At 37.9% G+C, this 24,308-nt stretch overlaps 2 protein-coding genes across 6 annotated transcripts in view; one reads left to right on the top strand and one right to left on the bottom strand.

The window, feature by feature from the left end:
* map6a (microtubule-associated protein 6a) overlaps positions 1-24,308 on the top strand; it is a 224,641-nt gene that overhangs the window by 100,584 nt on the left and 99,749 nt on the right. The gene's annotated exons all lie outside the window — the stretch shown is intronic.
* The window catches only part of uvrag (UV radiation resistance associated gene), a 106,686-nt gene that overhangs the window by 39,147 nt on the left and 43,231 nt on the right, over positions 1-24,308 (bottom strand). The window contains exons 9-13 of the mRNA XM_056271541.1: positions 23,050-23,134; positions 20,836-20,923; positions 20,332-20,392; positions 16,990-17,155; positions 186-261 (exon numbers count right to left, since the gene is read on the bottom strand). Of these exons, the coding sequence (XP_056127516.1) occupies positions 186-261; positions 16,990-17,155; positions 20,332-20,392; positions 20,836-20,923; positions 23,050-23,134 (476 nt within the window). The remainder of the gene's footprint in view (positions 1-185; positions 262-16,989; positions 17,156-20,331; positions 20,393-20,835; positions 20,924-23,049; positions 23,135-24,308) is intronic.

The following is a 24,308-nucleotide window of genomic DNA, read 5'->3' as shown; positions in this document are numbered from 1 at the left end:
TTACAAGGTACATCAGTTCTAGAACTTCAGCTGTGAAAACTTTGAGAGCAAAATCTCAACATAGAAGTTATTTAAAGTACTGACTCACTGGACAACATTCATCCCTTCTGTTTCAGATACACCCTGTGTAATCAGTCATTCAGCCATCTTGATTTTTACAGTGGAACCTGTTGAGAGATTCTTACCTGGGCGATGTTTTTGTTGAGCAAATAGACACCGTATTCAAACTGGAAACGCTCTCCTCTGGGATAAAGCGGGAACCTGCAAACAAGAGCACAGAGGCATCATGAGAAAGAGTTTCAGCACTCACCTCTGAACCATTACACATGGTTCCCATACTAAACACAAAGTGAAGAACATTTTTTATGAGGTCGTAATCAGTTCATAACTTTGCACAGGACAACCTCACACAAAACAAAAAAACAGCAGGTCATCTGGATAAACAGCTAACCAAACCTTTAAAGCCTGAAACTAATAACTGTATTTACAAACCAACATTCAGAGTCCAGACTCTTTTAGTGTTTAAGGGTCCTGTGTAGTTAACTGAGCAATGATGATGCTTCAAACTCTTCACAAACTTCGCACAGCAACAGGCTGTTTCTGACGTAAGACATTTGTGCAGATGTTAAGAGACCGCCTGGAGCTCTGGAGGTCTGGTTCTGATCCGCTTCTCAAATGCATGTCTGAAACACAATCTATTATCCCTTAAAATCATCATTCTGGCTTGTTTCATTCGGTCAGTTCTCATTTAAACCACAAGCGTAATCATGATTCAGAAATGGCCGAACGGCACACAATATCAATGTCTACATCAGAGCAACGAATAATGAACTAACCAGTCAAGATGCACAACAGATGAACACGCTGGACTATTAATGCAATTCTGAAGGGTGCACATTGAAGCATTTACGGAGAATGTAAGACTTTAGAAAAAGCTTTTTTTTAATAAAAATAGTGCTATACAATAAGGTACATGTTTCAGAGATCACTGGATGCCTATGATGAGGACAACACTAATTTTTAGCTAATCATTTTATCCTCTTGAAGCAATACATCAATATAAATATTGATCATTAGTCAATAAAATATGAACAAGAGCTGAATTTGCACTTCTAAAAAAGAAATGTTAGTGCTTGTAAGGCACCAAATAAGTAGTAATAAAGTTTGGTTTGGTATAATATAATATAATATAATATAATATAATATAATATAATATAATATAATATAATGTATGAAATAAAACAAATAAAAACAAGAACTAAATTTGCATTGATTTGTTTTTGTTTTAAAGTAGGCTACAGTTAGGTTTTAAGCATTGGTTCAAAGTAAATTAGATTAAAAGGCTAAAATAAAATAATAAATAAAATAAATAGACAATAGAAAAAAACTGAATATCTGAGGAATATTGAGATTATCAAATTGCGCTAGCAGTTAGCAGTTTAGCAGCAATGGACACGTTTCAAAAACAAGCAGACGTCCTGAACTGAACATCCTATTAATTTTATTGGAATATACGGCCTAAAAAACCCAGTTGGAAAGTCCCTCTGAAAAAAACATAGGATGGGAAAGGCTCAACAAACAGACAGAAAGACAACTTGTGAATATTCTGCACCCTCCTCAAAGCTACTTCCACTAACACCTGACATAACTGCAGCCCCCCTAATGTCAGAGTACGACATTACTGCCCTGTTATTAAGAGCTTACTGGGAAGGAGAGAAAGAGAGAGAGAGAGAGAGAGAGAGAGAGAGAGAGAGAGAGAGAGAGAGAGAGAGAGAGAGAGAGAGAGAGAGAGAGAGAGAGAGAGAGAGAGAGAGAGAGAGAGAGAGAGAGAGAGAGAGAGAGAGAGAGAGAGAGAGAGAGAACAAGAAGAGGACAGAAAAGCCTCCAGCTTAACCACCTGTGATCAACAAAAACATGACCACTTTAACCACAAAGCTCCCGTGACAGCGCTGTCAGGCTTATTAAAACACAGCGTGTGTGTTTTCAAGACTCCATACCTGAGGAATGCATTTATAAGAGTCTCACGATTGTGAACGTGCGACGTAGAGTCATTCATATTTTATTTTCATAAAACTGCACAGTAGGAGAAGTCGTGGACTGTAACTGGCCTGGGGTCACAGACTTTAGCCTACGGGCGGCAGACACCTACAACCCAGAGGTGTGAGTGATCGTCCGGAAGTTCCTCTGTAATCCGTGAGGCCTTTTTGTCAGTCACACCTGGGACTCGTGCTTTTAATCGCGGAAGAGTGGAGACAGACCCAGAAATCCCCACCCTGTACTTCCTTTCTTAACAATTCTGTCTCTCACAGACATACACACGCACTCACATACTTCCTGTCTGACCCATAAGACCCAGGGGGGCATAATCTTGAAGCAGGTGCATACTTAAAACCCTCAACGGACTGAACATACACACACGCACACACTTCAACATGCCATTCATGTCACTTTGAGTGTAAAAGAGCAGAACAAGGTACAGTGTTGCAACTTATTCCTCACCCAAACCTAGTGAACTGCCTCGCTGCCTTCCAGGACAACAGTCATAGAACCTCATAAGTGGCGGATTTGCACTAGGAGGCAACAAAACAGCAATAAATGTAAAGCAGTTAGTTGTTAATCATTTAAAACTACCTTTAGCAATACCGTATTTTACGATACATTCAGAAATACTGGTATTAAGTAGCGCAAGTAAGAATACACTGGTTGCACTGAATGTGTTTGACTCAATCAGATTAATTCATTCTGTGATAGGACAAAACTGGTTGTGTGATGCATGTTTCTGATTCACTGAAAAGAATCGGCTCATAAGAGTGATTCTTTCAGAAATCGGATTACACTGGTTGCACTGTTTGGTTTTGGTTCACTAAATAGAACTGGATCATAAGAGTCATTTGTTGGACTACACTGGTTGGACTTTATGTATTTGATTCACTAAAAAGAATTGGTTTGTTAGAGTCATTCGTTCGGGAATCGGACTACACTGGTCACGATGTACATTTCTTGCTGTAGATTCTGTAGCAGTCTTGTGTCGCAACTAAATAAGAAGTGCAAGAAACTCTGTCAGGGTATTTCAGTATAGTATTCCGTCAGCATTGTGCAAGAACCCGAATCGAACATCACTTGGTTCCCAATCATATCCTCAAAAGCCACATCTTACCACATTTCATAAAAAAACAACGACAGCAACCCAGCCAAAAATCACTCGCACACACACAAACATACGCAGGCGTGCACATACCGTCACCTAACAGTGATTAATGAGCGTTCTCCGGTGTGTGTGTGTGAGATCATACTGCTGTGACTCTGGTTCACAGAGCACCAGGAATTCCTCAAGGGAATGTCCAGTCAAATATATTATAACAGAGCAACAGGGGGCAGGAAGCGAGTATGTGTGCGTACGTACATGTGAAAAAGTGTGTTCGGGTTAACTGGAGAGAAAGAGAGAGAAATGGATAGGAAATAAGAAGTGTTTATCACTATTGGAAATGTGGAGGATTACAGTGAGAGCTGGAGAAATGTTCACTCTTATGTGGCAGGATACCTCACAACCCACAAAATGTCTCACAAAACAAGGCACATCACAAATGCATGTATTTAGCTGAAAATAAAATAAAAGGGGGAAAAACACAGAAATCATTCATTCATACATAGAGTTAAAAACATATTTTTTAATGTTATATACTAGCAAAAACACTGTATAACATTAAAGTAGAATTCCAAACTGCTATAAGCAATACTATGCATATGGCTGAGGAGATATAGATTTTAACTAATCAAAATTACCATTGATGACCTCTAATGCAAACATTAGCCATTAAAGACATAATTGATAACTAATTGGTACAGCAAACAAGTGTCTCTGGAACTATTTTATATTTAAACATTTATAAATCAGTGTATAATGGATTATGAGTAGGCTCATTGAAAAGCAAATGCATGACTTAAAAAATAATATAAATGCAACTATAACTGTCCTTATAATGCAGTATAGGTCTTAATGAGTCTTTATAAATATTTTTATAGAATAGTAATACTTATAAATAAGTATAAATGGGGCTATAATTCGTTATACTGTAAGCATGGGCTTCAAAGAAAGTGTTACCAATAATTTTTGTAGTAAGAAATTGCTTAAAATAAAAATGTATTCAAGTTGTGAAAACAGTTTAATCTCTTAATGTCGTTTTAAATATATATATATATAAACATGTTAAAATCTTTTATGTATTGTTAAGAAACTGCTTAAAAGAAACTGCTTTTTTTTTTTTGCATTTACCATTTTAACTCATATTTAATACTTGGATGTGGCAGGAGGAAACATTAGGTTTTGGGGTGCTGTGGAGCCCATTTGTCCCATCCAGAACCTTGTAATTCTGGTGAAAACGTCTATTATCCTAATATTAATGTAGCAACTCTAGCATCATTGTCCCACCTCAAACAAACAGGGTCACCAGTGAAAAGAGCTGTACATTTCCAGTAAATGTTTGTGATGGGGCAAAACATATGCAAGAACAATCCTCCATGTTTCCAGATTTGCCTAAATTTCTTTCAAAGTTTGATCTGGAATGATACTTTATAAAAAAGAGCTTAGATAATTGAACATGACAGTGACACATTCTCATTCGTTTTCCTTCTAACTGCTTCCATCTTTTCTTTCTTTCTCTCTCTCCCCCGGTGTTACGGAGTGAGATGTTATCAACTAAAGGGATAGTTCACTTTGAAATAAATTTTTGATATGTTTTAGCTTACCTCAAGGGCATCCAAGATGTAGGTGTCTTTGTTTCCGCAGTAATTTCAATTTTGATATTTTTAGGTCAAACCGTTCTTGTCTGTCAGTCATATAATGCAGGTCTATGGTCACCACCTCAAAGAGCATGCACAGAGAAGTCCAAACTACTGCGGAAACAAAGACACCTAGATCTTGGATGCCCTTGAGGTAAAGCTAAAACATACCAAAAAAATTTTTCAAAGTGAACTATCCCTTTAACTACACAAGAGAAGAGAGACTAGATGGGCATGTACGATTACAAAAAGGTTTTGTGTGCACCACCTCAGAATCATGACCTCATATTAGCACATAAGCTCTTTGTTCTGTATAACCGCTCTATGACAAAGTAATGGTGCTCAGCCAAGACTTGACCAATCTAAAATAGACTCTACGGACTAACTGACCTCCCACTGATTTATCGCCTATTCACAAAGTCACAAAAACTATATCAACTTCATTCTACATTACATCTAAATATCTTTTGTTGCAAAAAATACAGTAAAAAAAACTTAACCCTGAAATAAAAGGAGTAGAGACTCTGGTTATGTTGATGTGAGTTTTTTCTTGGGCGTAGGGTACCATATCTACCATCTCATCCTCTAAATGAACGTTGACCTCCTAGAAGTAGCCAGTGGCTTAAAAAAAAGTGAGCTAACTGGTCCTGGAATGATTTTCAGTCAATGTGTGAAGTCAGTTATCATCAAATCAAGTTCCCACAGATATTTTTGTGACATGTTTTGCTTTAAAATTGTGCGGTCTAGTGTGTCAAAATACTTTCAGGACCACTGTAATTTACACTAGTTTGTTTATTCCTGCTTTGATTATCTTAAAATATGTCTGAAATGTTATTATTATTATTCAAACTAACATTCCACAAGCACCAATGTTTGACTCAGTAAATGGCATATACGAGGAAGTTCAGATGCATAGCATAATAAATACCTATAGCATACAGTAAAAAGTGTTCCCTTCCAGTTCTCCGGCCCCGTTTCTGGTCTTAATTAAGCAGCTGTGGGGGAAAATGCACCTTGTTCTCTTACACCAGCTCATAAAGAAACTAAGACGACAGAGCAAGTGACCCACAAATCCCTTTTAGACCTTTTCAAGACACACGCATACTTTAAAAGAGAGCCCGAAAATGTCAGAACGGTTACAGCGTGGGCTATCGGCTGTGCCTGGCCCATTAAAATAGCATTGTGTGGCAGGTGCTCAGTGTAATCGTTTCTATGATATTGGGAGTTACAGCTATGGTTGATTTATACGGCAAGTGCTGCCATTAGCAGTGACAGTTTGGAGGCAGGTGTTTGTTTAAAAGAAGCATTGATTTATGAATCCCCACATCTGAAACTGCATTAAAAACTCTGTAGTTATGGGGAATGTTCTCTCTTTCCCAGGTGAATTAAACGACAACGTGTGGAGAGGGAACGCTGAAAGGTATGTTGCATATATGTGTGATCAGAAAAGCAGGAGATAGAAACAACAAGTGTGCGCACCGGAAAGAACGAAGGACTGTGGGAAAACGTGCATACAAGCGTGTTAATACATAAATATGGGCTGTTCACAAATGGAGAGAGAGTATGCACCAACACGAATCAGAGTTAGGATGACATGGTTATGTACATTTGGAGTATCAATTATGATATGTAAACAGGCAGGCGCAACATATGCCGTGGCTTGCGGCGAGTATACATTAGCGCAGGTCATTCTGAGTAGCTGGGAAGATTTTCAACAGTTCTTGGACAGTTCCACTCCGACCACCCACCAAACAGCAGGCTGCTGTAGAATTCCCTTAACTCTCATCGAAGCCAGTCGCACGCCAGACGGACGCAAAGAGTGTAGCTTCGTAATGAAGATCGTAGCTAGTCTGGAAAACTGCAGCACTAGCATGGAAATTCCCTCAGTCAAATGTACCTGAAGACCAAAGAAAGTCCTGGACAACAACCAAAAAAGTTTTAAACAAAAAAATTGAAAGTTGCGTTGGTCAATCAAAATACATATAAAAAGAAAACAATTTCAGATCTATATATAGATATTAATATTCTGCTCAACAAAAGTATTTATTTTCATGTTATAGCCGATGACTGATACATGCCCATTGAAAAAATTATGAATTGTAAAAACGGTATATTGTAGATTGATTAATCATAATTAATATATTCAAACAAATTAAATCAAATATTTATTTTACTGATGTATATAAAATTATAAATTAGCCAATAACCAAATTCGTATCAAGATTTTGTGCAACCCTAATAAGAACGTACAGTAACATAATGAAGATCGTATCTGCCAGACTGGAGCAACAAGAACAAGATCATATTTTCAACAAACAAGAATGCTGACAATTTTGAAAAGATAAACTGAACAATCAAAAAAGGCCATTTCAAATTAGAGGGATTTCCAAGCATCATAAACAGGTAGCCCAACAAATACGAGTTTGATCTGGCTAATCAAAACATGGTTAAAATTGAGACAATTTGGACCTGAAGATATTAAAAAGAGCTGAATGATTTAAAGAACAATGGAAACATGGCAGGATCCACACCTCAAGAACGTTTAGAAGATAGAGGGATGGAAACAAGGAGAAGACATCCAGAGGGATGATGTATTCAGCTGCCGGATACAGCCTGGGTCCAGTCTTCTGTCTTTATGATGAGCGCTTTTATCAACTTTCAGTCCCATCAAACTGATCCTGGCAGACCCGGACTTCGTCCCTGAGGGCCAAATAAAAGACTGACGAGTCTTTCCACTGTCTTTAAATGAAATCAGCCCTTGAAGAAGTCATTATGCTATGAATCACACTGCTAAATCACAAAAATCAATGGTTTGATTGGAATTGTTTAAATTTTTGATGTGTCTCAAGAAATGCATTCAGACAAGGAGGAACTGAGCTGTGATCCTTTCAAAGATGAAAATAAAATACAACCAGCCAACCTCCAAAAAGGAAGTACAGGCCATCTTAGAAGGCATCATCAAAGGATCCTTTAATAATTTTCCTTCCCTTTGAGCTCACGGTTCCTCATGGCCGCCCTCTCTAGTCTGGGAGCCCAAGCTGGCAACTCCACAACTCATGGAGCGATGTGTCAATCCCTACTTCCATTTTTACGCTTGTCATAAAGTCCTTCTGAAAATGTGGACAGCGCCATCATACAGTTCCCCATAAAAGCCAATATGAGAGGGGGGCTTGGGTTTAATGGGCCAATCTCTGGACTCCATCACCCAGAGTACATCTGGATCGCATCTACCGGCCCCTCTGAGCTCTGCGGCAATCAGCCGTGCCGCGATGGGCTAGAAGTGAAGAAATGTGGGTGCAACATGTTGTTAGAGTCCATTGCATTTCAAGAATGTATCCAGGGGGGCCAAAAGAAGCTTCCAAGATTGCAAAGAACGTTACGGTAAAACAATTGTGTGTATTTTTAGTGCTACATTAAGGAAAGAGGAGGGCCAAGGGATAGTAGATTAAATATTGCAGGTATTGTTTTTCTGAAAAAAAAAAGAAAAAAAAAAGAAGAAGAAAACCTCCAAACCACATCATTTGGTCACAGATGAGGCATCCCAGGTGGAGAAAGAAGGAAGGAACCGCAGGACTGCACTCCAAGATTCACTGGGAGACAATTGCTCTAATATGCAGAGAAAGAAAAGCGGAAAAAAGCAATGGTCTGCGAGGGTGGTAGCGTAATGGTCAGAGCTGCTAATCTTAAGTTTACGCCTTCAATACCATGTAGAACTGACCTTGGATCCGGAAAACCCATTTCTGTCCGTCCAATTAGTGCATTTTAAGTCATTTTAGATAGGAATTTTGGCTAAATAAGTAAAAGTAGTGAGGGAAAAAAGCTTTAACAAGAAGCAAAGAAGGTTGTGTGTCGAAAATTATGGTTTTATGGCCGAATGGGGATTCGTCAGATTTCATTTACGAGACTGGTGGGTCAATATTACAGTTAATGTTTAGGTTTAATGGATGAGCCTTGTACAATTTAAGAACCTGTAAAATCAAATAAACACGGAAATGACTCAGAATGTGGACTGACACTGAAAGTTACACAATTACAGCTAAAGAGGCATCCAGTTCTATATAACCATATACTGGTGAAAAAAAAATGACAAGAAAATACTGGCTCTGTACCAAAACCTAGCAAGCTGCCACTTCGTCTACTGTCTACATAGGAAGCATCATAGCCAAAATACTGTTAACAGTCACTCAAGCATGCCACGCAAATTCACATGACGTGACACTCGGTAATTACTTGGGCGTTAACGCAGAGTTTATCGTTAAAGTCACCATATAATCAAAATGGACAATTCTTGATTGCTTTTTTTATCAAATATTGCAGCGTTTATTATAAATTATTTATTCGTGCACATCTTTTTTTTTTTATGTATCTGCCCTCATAATCTTTGATGAAAAGAACTTTCCCTCACACTTGCAGTGATAAATATCTGTAAAGGATAAATATAATGCTGCCATAAAATTAATCTAAAATTAGGACGCATTATTTCGCTGCTTACATTTATGTTTGGGGCACATGAGACACGCTAACATGTCTAGCTACTCAGCTCTAGGGTTTGAAACAGAGCCATTATCATTTCAAAAAGTAACAGTATAGAAAAACAAGATCTCCAAATGCTTCACAGTTATGACACTGGGAATTTGGCCTGACAATTCTAGATCTCAATTTATGTACACAGTAGGCTGGAAATTCAAGAATGTTGATATCAACTGTAGAGCTCTCAAGATAACATTATCATTTCAGTAAGTGAACGCATAGAAACACAAGTCACATTCTCAATAACATCTCTCCAACATCTCATTTATTATGGGACGGTTAAGCCTATTCCTACAGAAACAGGTCAACAGTGACTGGTTATGGAAAATTACACAATAATTCTTAATTTGAGTCCAGCTAACCAACTCCATGATTCATCAAAGGTCAAGTTCATCTGCTTAAGGAAGATTTTTGGCTCTTTGATTGTGCTTCAGTGACAAATGACTAATGATTATCACCAAAATACTCACACTTCACACATCTTTATTCACAATCACTGTCCTGACAGCTTTGTCATCAGATGGGTAAATCTTGGCCTGGGGTGGCCACATCATTTCGATCTGTGTATACACACGCTGGGTGATCGGATGAAGCCCTAAACAATGTGAGGGAGGGGAGGTCAGAAGTTGTTCCAGCTTATGGGCCACCTCACTGACACCTAGGAGGAGGCTGAATGAAGCTGAAGTAAGATGATGTACAGATTGTGGGAACATTAATGGTTCAATTATACACAATAGCAAGAAATGTGATCTGGTAACTAAAAGGTTGTAGGTTTGACCCTGACAACAAGAAATCTATGATTGTGCAGTTTTCAAAATTGAACTGCGGATGCCTTTTACATTTCAAATCAACTCCTGAATTTGAAATTGCAGTAGCAAACAGGAAAAAGAATTGCAATGTAAGGAAGAATAATTATATATATACAGCTGTAATGGAAATTATTCAACCCCCATTGCAAATCAGGTTTATTGGCAAAATTTACAGACTTTCAGCTGTTTGCAATGAACAAATCAAACAGAAGAAATTAAAATAGCTCAACACAACAAATGTTTTAAGTTGTTTCCCCAAATTCAACTGAAAATGCAAATTATAACGACTTCTGCAGTCTCAAAATTATTGATCCCCTTCATGGCAAGCATCTTTGGTACTTAGTAGAACACCCTTTTGCTGTTGACCTGCTGAAAACGAGAAGTATAAACAGACACCAGCTTCTGGCAGTGTTTCTGATGAATCTTAGCCCGTTCCTCATGAGCAATGGCCTCCAGTTGAGTAATATTCTAACGTGCTGCAACCGCCTTCTTCAAATCACACCAGAGATTTTCTATGGGGTTCAAGTCAGGTGACTGTGATGGCCACTGTAGAATCTTCAGGAATTCTTCTGCAACCAAACCTTGGTGGAATTTGAGGTATGCTTGGGATCATTGTCCTTTTGGAAGATCCAATGACGCCCAAGCTTCAGCTTTCTCCTGGCAGCAGGTGTCCAGTGCCAGAGGATGCAAAACAGCCCCAGAGCATCACCGTGCCACCACTATGCTTAACTGTAGACAGTGTTCTTTTCAGCATATGCTTCATTCTTCTCCCTCCAGATATACCACTGATCCACAGGGCCTTTTGTTTCATCGCTCCACAGAACAGAATCCCAAAACTTCTGTGTCATATTTATATGATTTTGAGCAAATTGGAGCCACTTTTGGGTCAGTAGTGGTGTACGTCTTGGAGTTCTGGCATGCGTTTAGTATGTGCCTCACTGTGCAAGCTGAAACCTCAGTACCTGTTGTCACCAAGTCTTGCTGCGGATCTTTTGCAGTCACTCAAGTTTTTCTGAACCTGCCTCCTCAGAAATCTGTTTGCAGCCGTTGATAGCTTCCTTTAACTTTGAACTTGCAAACTATGCTTCCAACGGTGTCTCTAGGAACATTTAGTGCCTTCACTATATTTTTGTACCCGGTTCCTTGTTTGTGAAGGCCGATGATATCTTCTCTTAACTTTATGGACCATTCTTTTGACATATTTCTAAAATGCAGTCAAAGGGGTGGTGATAAGTGGATAAGACACATGCCTTTGGTGTGAGAGACCCGGGTTCGAATCCACTGCGAGACACCAATGTGTCCCTGAGCAAGACACTTAACCCCTAGTTGCTCCAGAGGCGTGCGACCTCTGACATATATAGCAATTGTAAGTCGCTTTGGATAAAAGCGTTAGCTAAATGAATAAATGTAAATGTAAATGTGAGACTCAACAAACCTAGCCAGTTCAGATATTTCATGTGTTCTAGCTCAAGCACACCTGGTGCAACGCAACTAATGAAACCCTTGATTAGTTGCATCAGGTGTGCTTGAGACAAAACCTGTTTTGCAGAATTTACCTGTTGTGAGGTATTCTATTCAGGAGGTTGAATCATTTTGAGACGGCAGACGTCATTAAAAGTTGCATTTTCAGTTGGATTTGGTAAAACAACTGTTGAGTTGAGGTATTTCAATTACTTTTGTTTGATTTGTTCATTGCAAACAGCTGAAAGTCTGTAGATTGTGCGGATGGATGGACGGATGGATAGATGGATGTTCGAGAATCCAACACATTCATTGAATTTCTTTTCATTATTTCGTCTTTCTAACATAACATTTCAAATTCAACCTCCTATGAGGTGATCAATACCTTTCAAACACACATTCATGAATTGAAAGGGAGCCAAATCTTCAATTGTGAATTTTGCCTAGCCCTGTGTTGAGTGAAAACCTGTAATAAGTGTACTTGAAGTTACTTTGGATAAAAGTATCTGTTAAATCTGACTACTTGCCTTCGGTGCTTCTTCCCAAACTGGAGGAGATTAATGAGCTGCCTAGACTGCAGCTCAGAGAATACACACTATACAAACCCAAGACCCTGCTACGACAGAGAGATAGACATATGAATGCCAGGCCCAACAGGCCATGAGAGAGATAGAGAAGATGATTTAAAAAGCATTTGTCAAGCGTAAGGCTGACACAATGTTAAACAATGACACTTTGGGGCTGATTACAGCTCATATTGCTGTAAGTTATGGTGTGTGGAGGTCACCGGGTCAAGGTAGGAGTGGGGATAATAGGATCTGGTGCAGGCTCGGCTCGTGCGGAGTTAATTACGAGGGCCACATAGGTCCCTCTGTTCTCTTTCTCCTTGTAACTCATACCTAAATGAGCTTAGGAGTCCGACTTCTGAAGGGTTAGACCTTCATCTTCTCAACGGCACCTGATTCATCTGCAAACACACATACATGGGGCAGTTTAAACAGCTGAGCGGCTTCACTCCCTGCTCAGCTGCTGCTAATGGCCGTGTGCTGGCCGGCCCTCACACAAACAAGCGTACATTCACAAACACACATTCTAAAGTTCAGGAAGAGTGTGTCCTGATTGTTGTTTGACTTTCATAACAGCGCTGTCTCCAGGGAGTCGCTGTGACTGGCAGAAAGGGGAGGTGGGCGGACGAATGTACTGTCTGTGAACTTTGTTAAAGCTTCTACTACACTGGCGCTCCGCAGAAAGACGGACTATTGTGTTACATTCATGTGGCTGAAAATCACAGAACATCTAGAGATCTTTACATCAATGTTGAACGCAACAAATCGGAAAGCTTTGTGGGGGACCTGTACGCTAGACATAACTGAAAATGGGAAATGTGCAAGGCCTAATCTGAGCCAGCCGCAGCTAAAGGGATGTGGTCATTTCTACTGCTGGAGGACTTGACATATAAATCATATGCTATTTTGGGCTCTTTTTAAATATTTGGTCTATGTAGCAGAGTCGAGGTTCTATCTAACTAAAAGTAGTGACACTATTGGTTTAAAGGGATAGTTCACCCAGAAATGAAAATTCAGTAATCATTTAAATCACCCTCATGTCGTTCCAAACCTGAATGTCTTTCTTACTTCCATCGAACACAGGAAATATTTTTAAAGAAATGTCATACAGGTTTTCAACAACATGAGGTTGCATTAATGATGACAGAATGCTTGTTTTGGGGGTCAACTTTTCCTTTAACTACATTTTTAGTAGCCTAAAAGTTGAGCTGCTTTCAAAACTGCATCAAGCTTTTAGTTGCATTTATTATAAAATGATGTGTAGTTTAAGCTAAAACTCTAAATTAGATGCGTTTAGAAAAAAATGCTAAATTGCAGAATAAAATAAATAAAACGTTTCTAAAGATATTGTCCCCTTGTCTGTGGAAGACAATTTTTTTTTTATGTTTGTGAAAAAAGGCTGCATTTAAAAAAATCAAAAGATCAAAAATGCAGTAAACACAGTAATGTTGTGAAATATTATTAGTTTAAAGTAATTGTTTGCAATTTATTCCTATGATGGCAAAGCTGAAATTTCAGAATCATTACTCCAGTCTTCAGTGTCACATGATCCTTCAGAAATCATTCTAATAGGCTGATTTGTTACTCAAGAAAAATCATTTGACAAATATTCGGGTAATTCCAGCGTTATGGATGTGACATTTGAACTCATAATGACAGGTGAAATGTCTCAGAAAAAAAAACTTCATACAATATTTAAACTGGAAATGCATATTCTCAGAGCACCCAATCTGGGGAATTGACAGGCAAAATATGTTTTTCTAAAATATATTTAAGCACCCCAAAAAAGGAAAATATGCATGCGTTATGGATGTTTTTGGTATACTGTTCGATTTCCTTTAAAGTCTGTGAACTTTTAAATCCAATGTATAAATATTGCTATCCACATGATGAGGGGGTCTTAGCAGAACATAAAAATAGCAATGGTTAAAATATATATATTTGTATGAAGTGTATTATGAGGAAAAACCAACGTTATGGATGTGACAAAAACCCTGTTATGGATGTGACGCGTCTGAAATACATAGAATCTGTTTGGAAAATCAACAATCAAACCATCATGGCACTTTTGTTGACGCATAATGGCTGTGTTTTCACATTAAGAAGACTGTCTGAAATGATTCTTTTTATAAAATTATTTAACATATGTGTGTGTGTATATGTATGTGTGAATATGTATGTGTGTACACACACAAACACATATATGTATACATATAAAGCCTAGCCTGCCATAAAGTAGGTTATATTGTCATGGTATCTTATCTGAGGTGATGACTCTGAGGTGAAAAGGCTATTTGATATGACACATTAATATAACTAGATTTTTATTCAATTTATTTTTCCTGATTGTGTGCGGTTTTTATTCACATTTTAGTAACAGGCTAATATAGCATTACATTTCACGTTCCTGGCAGCCAATTCATTACGATGACATAACATAGTGTGATCAAACGTACAGGTAATACAAAAACTAATTTATTAGCTGACACATAATTTATATGATTCGTGAATTCTAAAAAAAACATCTCCCATCGTTCCACTCTTCTTCATAGCGTCATCAAGCTTCGTCTTTGTTATTGTTTTGAAAATGCGACCTCTGACGGTGAAAAAAAATTACATATTGTAGCTTTAATATCATTAGTATTATTTTTATTATTATTAGATAGATATCTTTGGTGGTACATTGCGTCTCACTGTTTATGTCATTGTATCACCTGTTATTCAAAAGTGTCCCGATCAGATCGCAAGGTTCCTGTAGCACAAACAATACAGCATGGCGCTTAAAATGACATCATGGTTATGGTTTAGGATTCCAGGGAGTGAATAAATTGATTTTTTTTTTTTTAAATGCAATGTAAGTAACATTGGATAAAAATGTCGGCCAAATGCCATCGTAGCAAATCATTTCCATAAAGTCATTTCCGAGTACTTGTGTACAGCTTCAGCGTGAGTAGAAGAGGGGAAGAGGAGAAAAGCTGGCACAATCCAGGATTATTCTTTCTGCCCCCCTCTCTCTATCACCTCTTCATCTTCTTCCTCCTCATTTATAAGCTGTTGAAATCAACCATTAATCTTACATCAAAAGCAGAGAAAGGCATCTCGACCCGTCACTCAAAAGGGGGCCCATCTGATTATAACAATCCAATTTTATTGCGAGTTTCATTAAGGGGCTTTTCGCCATGTGCGGAATGCAGGAATGCGATACCTCTCTGGGCATGTGCACCACAGACATGTAATCAGCACACACCAGCAGCCTCGCTTCTTGGATAGCTCATGCTTAGTTACGGCACCAAAACACAGAAAAACAATAATTTCAACAGGGTAGTCGGCGCCGTAATTGCAGTGCCCACACATTGTGGCATTAAAATGCCAGGGTCTTCGGACCCCAAAGGCCAAGCCTGAAGAGTATGTATCCGTTTCCATGGCAAACACAGAATAGCATGCACAGAAAAAGTTAAATTACAAGTATCTTAAGACATGGTTGGGCAACATCATACCCTGAGGATGCAATTTAACATGAAACTATGAAGATTAGGGGGACAAGACTGCATTCATGGTGGTGGTTTCAAAAGTTGCGTAAAAATCTCATTAGATGATGAAATGTTACTCTAGCCACTAGAGCTATAAACATGGACCTAAGATGGATATCAAAAGTAAAACTGTTTACCAACAGACTTGGAAGAATAGAATGAACCTTACAAGCATCAACACAAGCATATTGCTATCTCCAAATAACAACAATGCACCTATGACTCATGGGTTAATGAAAATGTCATCATGATGTAGTCATTACAAGAAGAAAAAAAGTCAAAGCCTTGGCCTAGTGGTAGGTGCCAACACTTTTCGTGGTGCTCATTCAGACAACACAAGTTTGAGTCTGGTTTGCAACAATTCGGACGCATCACACTGATAGATGACTTTGAATTCTTGGCACTTCATTTTTCATGTTGGAATTTTTTTATTTGATAAGTATTTTATCAGAAAATGTTTGAATAAAACGTTGAAAAGATTAAATGGCAGAAGTTACGGTTATTATTGATCAGAAAATAATCAATGGATTAATTGACTAATAAAAAAAAAGAATCAATATATTAATCGATTATCAAAATAATCGTTAGTTGCAGCTCTAAAAAATTCCCTGTTGCTTCCTGCCCTCTTTTTACAATCAATAAACGTGACTAAATGTAAAACAGTACAAACAACTAAAATACAAAAATATATATATACTGAAGAATTTTTAAAAAGCTATAAATCTATTTCAATTCCCATAAGTGCAGCACTTCTGCCACTTAGAGACAAAATGTGTCAATTAGTAAGATACGCAAATATATTATACAAAAACTTAAGCAAGCAAGAGACCCTCTTTCGAGGATGTTATTTATCTCCCATGCTGCAACAGACTGTAAATCTACAGAGGAGGAGGATGAGAGAAAAAGATGAAAGAAAATAGACTTAAAGAGGAATGGATGAAAGGGAGGTAAGGGGCTCAGGGGGACAGGGCTGGCACATGAAAGCCAGAATCCTGTGGCGCTTAAGTAGCGTTTAAATCAAGAAGGGCCTTAACCCACCCCTGAACACACATATTGAACCAGGCAGGTGTACAAATTACACCCATCCATAAATAGCAGGTGCAAAAAGATGCACACCGTAAATATCCCTCTGTGTTAAGGGAAGAAAGTCTTTAGAGTGTAATGCATACGATAAATCAACTGGTTTGTTTTTGATGCTTTTCTGCTTAAAACTGTTAATAAAAAGTAGGGAAAAAAAGATTTACAGACTTGTGAAAAACAGTCCAAATAATCAGTGAGCAATACAACACAAAGAATCACAAAAAACATTCTTACTCTCGCTCCTTCTCTGTGAGTTTGTCGGTGATGGTGTCTTTGATGGTGGAACGGGAACCCTTGTGGATGACTGGATACCTGAGCGGAATCTGCAGGAAGCACGACATCATCAGCACCAGGTGTGCCGTGTAACCCAGAGCCACTGCAATACTCCCATCATCCTTTGCTGCAGTGGAAAACACAGAAAAGCATATGTAAATTTGAATGAATGTAAAATGAGGTGCAAATAAAACTCAAAGAAGACAGTAAACGAGTGAATCTCATAAAATAAGCTCCCGACCAGTCAAATTTAACCAGAATCAAAAAGGAATTAAATATTTTGTTTTAAAAAAATGAAGCCTGTTTTAGAACCATTAAGATTTTTCTGCATTGTGACATTTCCCACTCATATGCCTCTGCATTAGAAATTAATTTTTATTATAGCTTTTATATATAATAAAATATTCAAAACATTAATTCACTACAACAAACAATTTCAATTCTGAATATTAAAGAATATATTGTAATAACATTGGCATCTAACAATAGTGTCTAATAATCAATATAATAAAATTTAGATTTTTTTATAAGAGAGCATTAAATAAATGTCACAGTGCAAAAAATATTAGCAATCCAAAAATGGTTCTTTATTCTTTTATACCGTGCTACAACCATTTCAGTTGAGGTCAAAAGTTGTACACTCTGGTTTAAAGGATGAGTCACCGCAATTGAAGTTAATTCACTCCAATCCGAAGTTGTAAATCAGAGGCCATTTGTTAAGTTGATGGAAGCTGATGAAGGCCATTCATTTTGTCTCCTTAGGGCCCTTGAGTTATAGGGAGCCGCATAATAACCTAATACCATGCAAAAGTTCAGTTCACCTCAGAAATGCCCTTTCCTGATAGGGTCAAAGGCATCACCAGAGGCTAAAAGCTACTCTGAAAACAAGGATCGGCTTAATGTTAGTGTTCTGTCTTTAAATGTGTATAATCACACTCCAACGTGAGCATTTCCTAAATAATTATATGCAATCTAAATCACTCTGATGGCCCCATTTCAGTCTGAACAGCAACCTTTTGGGGCATTTCTAGCAAATTCAAATAAAAAGCCCTAATGCCAAGCAAAAAATATTAAGTTGCTAAGCAACTGAAAGGACAACAGGTCAACTAGTAATTACGTGTTATGAAAAAAATGCAAAAAGCTTTTTTTCTAACACACACACTTCTGCTTTATCATAAACATGCATCCAAACTACATTTCCCAGAACACCCCTTAAACTACACATGCTCCATTGTACTCACTACATTTCAGCTTACAGAAAGTTTCCAGGCTAGAACAGCCACGCATTTGCAGATGAAAACAACGCGCTGTGGACACAGACCATATCACTTATGGAAAGCTTTGTGAGACTTATTTTGAATAAGAAATAAGTTGTGTATGCATACGAGTTGTCATTTTGTGCTTTTAAAATGCATGAATGAGAAAACTGGCAAGCAATAGCCACATATGTGAAGGACTGCATATTATGCATATATGTGAATATGCGTTTTGTTGCGTGCGCGGTTCAACCTGGCTTCCATTAACCTCTGTTCTTTTGAAGTCATGCCTCCCTTGCCTGAAAAAAGCCAAACCTGATTCTCTGCGACACATACAGTGCTGCCTAAAGGACACATGGGAAATGAGATGAATAACTCTCCCCACAGCCAGCACAACAAAGGACATCACTTGTACCCATCACACACAATTCATTCTCCTTATTAAAAACCCCAAATGCCTAACTATAGGGAACTGGGAGATGAATGCTCTAATAAAATCCTTTTCTCTCACATAATGCGAGAAGTCAGAAGGTCCGACCACGGTTCTTGCTGTGTGAATAACTGGCTAGAGTGAGCTCACTCTTAACCACAAGTTGAAGGGTTTCATGGACACAGGGCTTCATTGATCAGAACAGAGGAGGATGATTGATTGATGGCCTGGAGCCTGTGATCCACAGCCAGACTGAAGAAACCCAGAAATCGAGAGAATTACAGCCAGTGAAGCAGAACTGACTGGGGATTCAAGAGCTCCTTGCCAGATGAGTGTCGAATCGCTGTATCTGATTCTGAACTGATTTAATTCAGAGAGTGACAGTGGACCAGAGTTGACAATGCAAAGAAATCTGACAAATAGTTCTGACTTTTTTTAATGCATTATATACTGTTATACAATTGAATGACATCAAATGAGACATTTAAACCCCCAAAATTCATAGAAAGTTTCTCGAAATTCATTTAAAAGCCACTGAAATTACTGATTAGAAATTAGCTATCAGCATATTTTGGACAGTTAACACTATGTTAATTGACCAAGCGGGCACGATCATAATTTCAAAATAGCCAAATATAAACTGATTAATCAGCTTGGCTCAGTTTCCTCCTCCGATGTAAGGGTGTGTTCACACTTGGCAGGTTTGGTTCGTTTAAAACGAATCCTGGTGCGATTGCTGATTGATTAGTGCGGTTCATTTGAATATGTGTGAACGTTGAACTGAACCTTGGTGCACACCAAAGCAGCGGACCGAGACCCCTGAAAAGATGGGTCCCAGTCCACTTCCAAACGAACTGTGGTGCGGTTAGACTGAAATATGAACTTAACACAGACCAAAGACATCAAAATGAACCAAAAACAGAATGTAATGTCACAAGATGTGACTCTAAAAAGGCTTTTCTAGTCTTAGGAGCTACGGTGGCCATTACAGTTTGGTACAAGTGGCGGAAGCGGCGTCTCCTTGCAGCAGATCTTTGTTTGTGTGCAACGGAGGAACTCCTGGCACTATTTTGACTCCTTTACACATTTTGTAAGCTCCTCACAAATTCTCAGCTGATAAAGAATAACAGTGTGAATGTTAAGTGAACCATTATTTTCTTTTTCAATCCAGACTGAAAGAACTAAGTGAACCGAACAACGAGTGTGAACACAATTCTGATCTCATTTTATCGTCCACCAAGCACAAATGCCAAGTCTAAATGCTTGGAAATATAAAACCACAAAAAAGTTCTAAAACCCGTAGCATGATTTGACACTTCATTCAAGTCCACAGCACAACAACTTACTGAAGTTTCCTAATTAACGTTAAGGATTTAATAACTCAATATTGAGTGAATTCAAAATTCACTCAATATATTTGAGAACGGAGCTGAGAGCTGTTTATTTGAGAGTTTGAAGATTTTTTTTTACTTCAGTGAGAGCGAAAAAAAAAAATATATATATATATATATATATATTGCCCAATTAATTGGTTAATTAGTAAATCAGTCTGTCACAACTCAGGATATCTAATTCAAATGTTTCTCGGGTATATTTAATTGCCAAATCAAAACTTACCTTGAAAGTCTTCAGAATTGGGCAGTTTAACACCACAAATCACATAATCGTTCTGATTGTTCTGCAAACAGAAAAAGAAAACAGCAGAAAAGCAGTTGTGAGCACAGCATTCTGGAACAGCATGAGCAGCCGATAAATCAAATCCTTCATTCACCGACTGAAAAAGCTTGGCAGAGGATAGTTTGGTCTGAATGTGGTTTTTCTGCTCATTTTCAGTGGCTTTATTTTGTAAACTGATTTGACTGGCAGCGGGACTCTGTGGGTACCAGGCAGCGTACACACTGAACAGTAGTTCTAGGTCATCCTGAAATGGTGAGAAACCAAAACTTGTTAAAAGCCAGTAACGGAAAGCCAGTCCGCAAAGACCCAGACCTCTAATATTCCCAGCATGCCACACGCTCCAGCTATCAGCACAAAATGAGAAAGACAGGAAGCTGCATTATGAGTGTTTTTGTTGAGTGTGTTTGAGTGTGACATTGTTTGTGTGTGGAGTTAAACACTCACCACATCAATGGGATAAATGTAGGAAAGCTCTGTTATGAGCTGACGACAGCGGAAGGTGAGCTGGGCGTTAGACTTCAGAAACAGCTCTCTGTTGAAGAACAAACACAGAACTTCAAGATCTTTCACTCCATAATTTAAATGAAGTGTAAACAGACATATATTATTTGTATTATTATCGGTAAAATAATATAATAATAATAAATTATCTTTATTTTTATTTACTCATATTATTATAGAATACGTTCATAATCATATTTATTTATCTACATTGATATAATTTAATACATTAATATTAGTTATATTATTACTATTATAACCATATGATATAATAAAATAATGTCAATATATAAATAAAAATAAATATAAATAATAGTAATAATAATAATTGTTGCTGCTGTTATTATTATTATTATATAAAATTAATACATATGTACATAATATACTAGGACACCTGTGTGTTCATACATCCACTAAAACAAACAAATGTCAGACCATTTGGTTAAAAGTTACTGGGAAAAAATGGCAACAAAAATCAAGCTTTGATGACATTTGTGTGCCGATGTAACTTGGTTTGATATTTATAATTATCGAAGTATTTTAAATATGATTTTAGTGTCAAAAGTTACTTAATACTTTTTGGGGCCACTGTATAACCAGCAAAAGAAAGTTGCAAGACAGGAAATAACAGGGAGTCACAATGACATAGAGACGAAAGAGAAGAAGAATTAATTGCAATGTTTATATTGGCTTCAGGAAGTTCACTTCGCTAATGATGCTCTGAATCATCTCTCTATGGTAAGAGTTACTCAATTATCATAACTGCCAAATTACAATGAACTTCCTCCACTCTGACCCCATCCTCCAATGGTACAACCAACCCTAATCAGAACACATCTGTCAAGTAAGGGACACACCATTACCTCAGGACGGGCACAGCTAAACCAAGACCTGTCTAGGTGAGGTGCAAGGGGTTGAAAAAATGTTTACTTTTCATGTTCAGCTTTCAGCTACTGGTTCTATGACTTGAGGAGAAAGATGAAGAGTAATGATAGAGGATAATGTGGCATTCATTTACAGTCATGAGAAGGAGGCAGGGAGGAAATAATGATGAGGTATGAAGGATATACCTTCCTTACTGGACTATAGCTTCCATGTGGGTCCACCAGGCCTGCTCTACACCACCCAAAATCTGGTCAAAACAACCACTGTTAAACTGTGAACATAACTTGATCTGTCTTTACTGTAAGTGGGTTTCCGATGTGCCAAAAAAGCATGAGGTGCGAATCAACGCCCAGAGACATCTGTCTGAATGTGTATGGCTGTAGTGATGGTACTTTAAGGGGGATGAATTAAAATTGTATTTATATTTTATATTAATATTAATATAGCGCCATTATTCAGTTGAAGTCAGTTCAGTAACTGTGTAAAGTTCAATTATGAAAAGCGTTCAATTCACCTATTAGTCCCATCCCATCCAATAGTGTATGTGCAGTCAAATCAATAATATTACTAAACATTAAGTGTCTTATAAACCCAGACAAAGCAAGCCATAGGCGACAGTGGCAAGGGACCCAAACTCCATAGAGTGACAGAAATGGAGAAAAAACCTTGGGAGAAACCAGGCTCAGCCAGTTCTCCTATGGTCAAATAAACGAACATGGTGTGATTTATGAATATATAAATAATATATAAACTGGGTTGAAAGATTTGAACTGGATTACATCATTTCATAATCCTGTTTCCCCTCTATTGAATGTTGCAATCTATAAAAAAAAAAGAGGCAAAAATACAAAATAAATAGCAATATTTACGGCAGCATTACCCGAGACCTGACAACTCTGCTTCAAACAAGAGGCAGATGAACACCACCAGACATACAAATGCATTATTTCAGAGGTCAGCCCACTGTGTGTGACCCTTTGGGTCGTGTCAACCCCATTAGGGTTGGCACAACATAATCTGTTTATTGTCACACTATGCAATTTGAGTGGGTGGGAAAACACAAATATATCCAGCATGCCCTCAGTCTGCTTGAGTTGGCCGTATAATCTCCCAAAGCGCTCGGAAAAACCGACAGAATGAAGGAGCGCCCAGTTCTGCGGCCCATCACGGTAATGTCTGACAGATGTGAGATCACTGGACTCGAGGGTAGAGAACGAGGGATGAAAACGAGAAAAGAGAGGGACGGATAATTGCAGGTTGACAATCACTCACCTTTTGGCAGTGCATTCCTTCTGCAACTCCGTCAAAGACTTGCGTTCAGACTCCAGACCCTGGTGCATGGTAGACGACGCCTCCTCTGAGGAGAAGAACACAGACAGGTGGAGAGAATAAAGAGACAGAATGAGGTGAATGAACAGGTAGGCTCGTGTGTGTTTGTACAGGTGGGTAGGAGTGTCTCATTTTGATAGCAGTCTATTAAATTGTGCTGTCATAAAACAGAGTCTTTCATCATTATAAAAACATTTCCTCTACAGGCAACATAAAACTAATTGAGATTCCAAAAATGCTTGTAGGGTTTTTTTTTTTTACATAAATATAACTGCTCAGAATTATAATAAAAAGACGAGACCATATAATCAAAAACATTCCCAACATGAAATTTGGATAACGATTCCCGGGAGCAGGATAAGACACGCTTAGATTACAGAACGTCTGACAGGTTTTAATGATGAAATCCTGCAATTTCACGATCTGAAATACTTCCTGTGTTGTGATTGAACTTGAGAACATTTATGGATGTCCCTTTGAGAACTTTGACCTTGTGAACTTGTATTAAAATATCAAAAATTTTAAATAAATAAAACATATATTCTATTCACTTGATTTTTCCATTTCATTGTGCACTAATCAAGTATACTACATTTTGTTAAAACATAATTGGGAGCAAAATTGTTGGCTGTGCTGGAAACAATTCCATAACTGAGGTAAATTTGTGTACAAATTGGTAGAAATAATTTTCACAAAAAAATTAAAAGGTTTCTGTTCATTTCAAATTAATTTTTTAGCATATTTTAAGATTGAATGCCTGGGTCTGGTATATGGTTAAAAAAAAAAAAAAAAAAAAAAAAAAAAAAAAAACATAATGTGACCTAAATATAATGAAAAGGAAAATGATAATCTGTTAGTTCTACAACCTTCTGGCATATAAAAGTGCCCAAAGTTCAACACACCCTGAAACAGAGCTAAAAAAAATTTTATGCATATTAAAACCCCTAAATTTCAAATGTACAAAATAATATTGTCTCTAACTGGCGCACTGTGCAGAACTCCAGTATGTTTGCGTACATTCAAGGAAAACAGAACAGTAAATCTCCATCTGATTTGCTGGAAAGACACAGTGCCCAGATTTACTGGATCTAAGGGTTTTGCTGATGGTGTTCAAAAGACATTTTCCAACCCGGCCTGCATGGCCACACCACCCCCATGTCATCAAAGCATCAGCCAGGAGTGTGTGTGTGTGTGTGTGTGTG

This window comes from Rhinichthys klamathensis, unplaced genomic scaffold (assembly GCF_029890125.1).
Source record: "Rhinichthys klamathensis goyatoka isolate OS25496 unplaced genomic scaffold, OSU_Roscu_1.1 h1tg000321l_1, whole genome shotgun sequence".
NCBI classification, from domain to species: Eukaryota; Metazoa; Chordata; class Actinopteri; order Cypriniformes; family Leuciscidae; genus Rhinichthys; species Rhinichthys klamathensis.
This window is presented reverse-complemented; position numbering and strand designations above follow the sequence as displayed.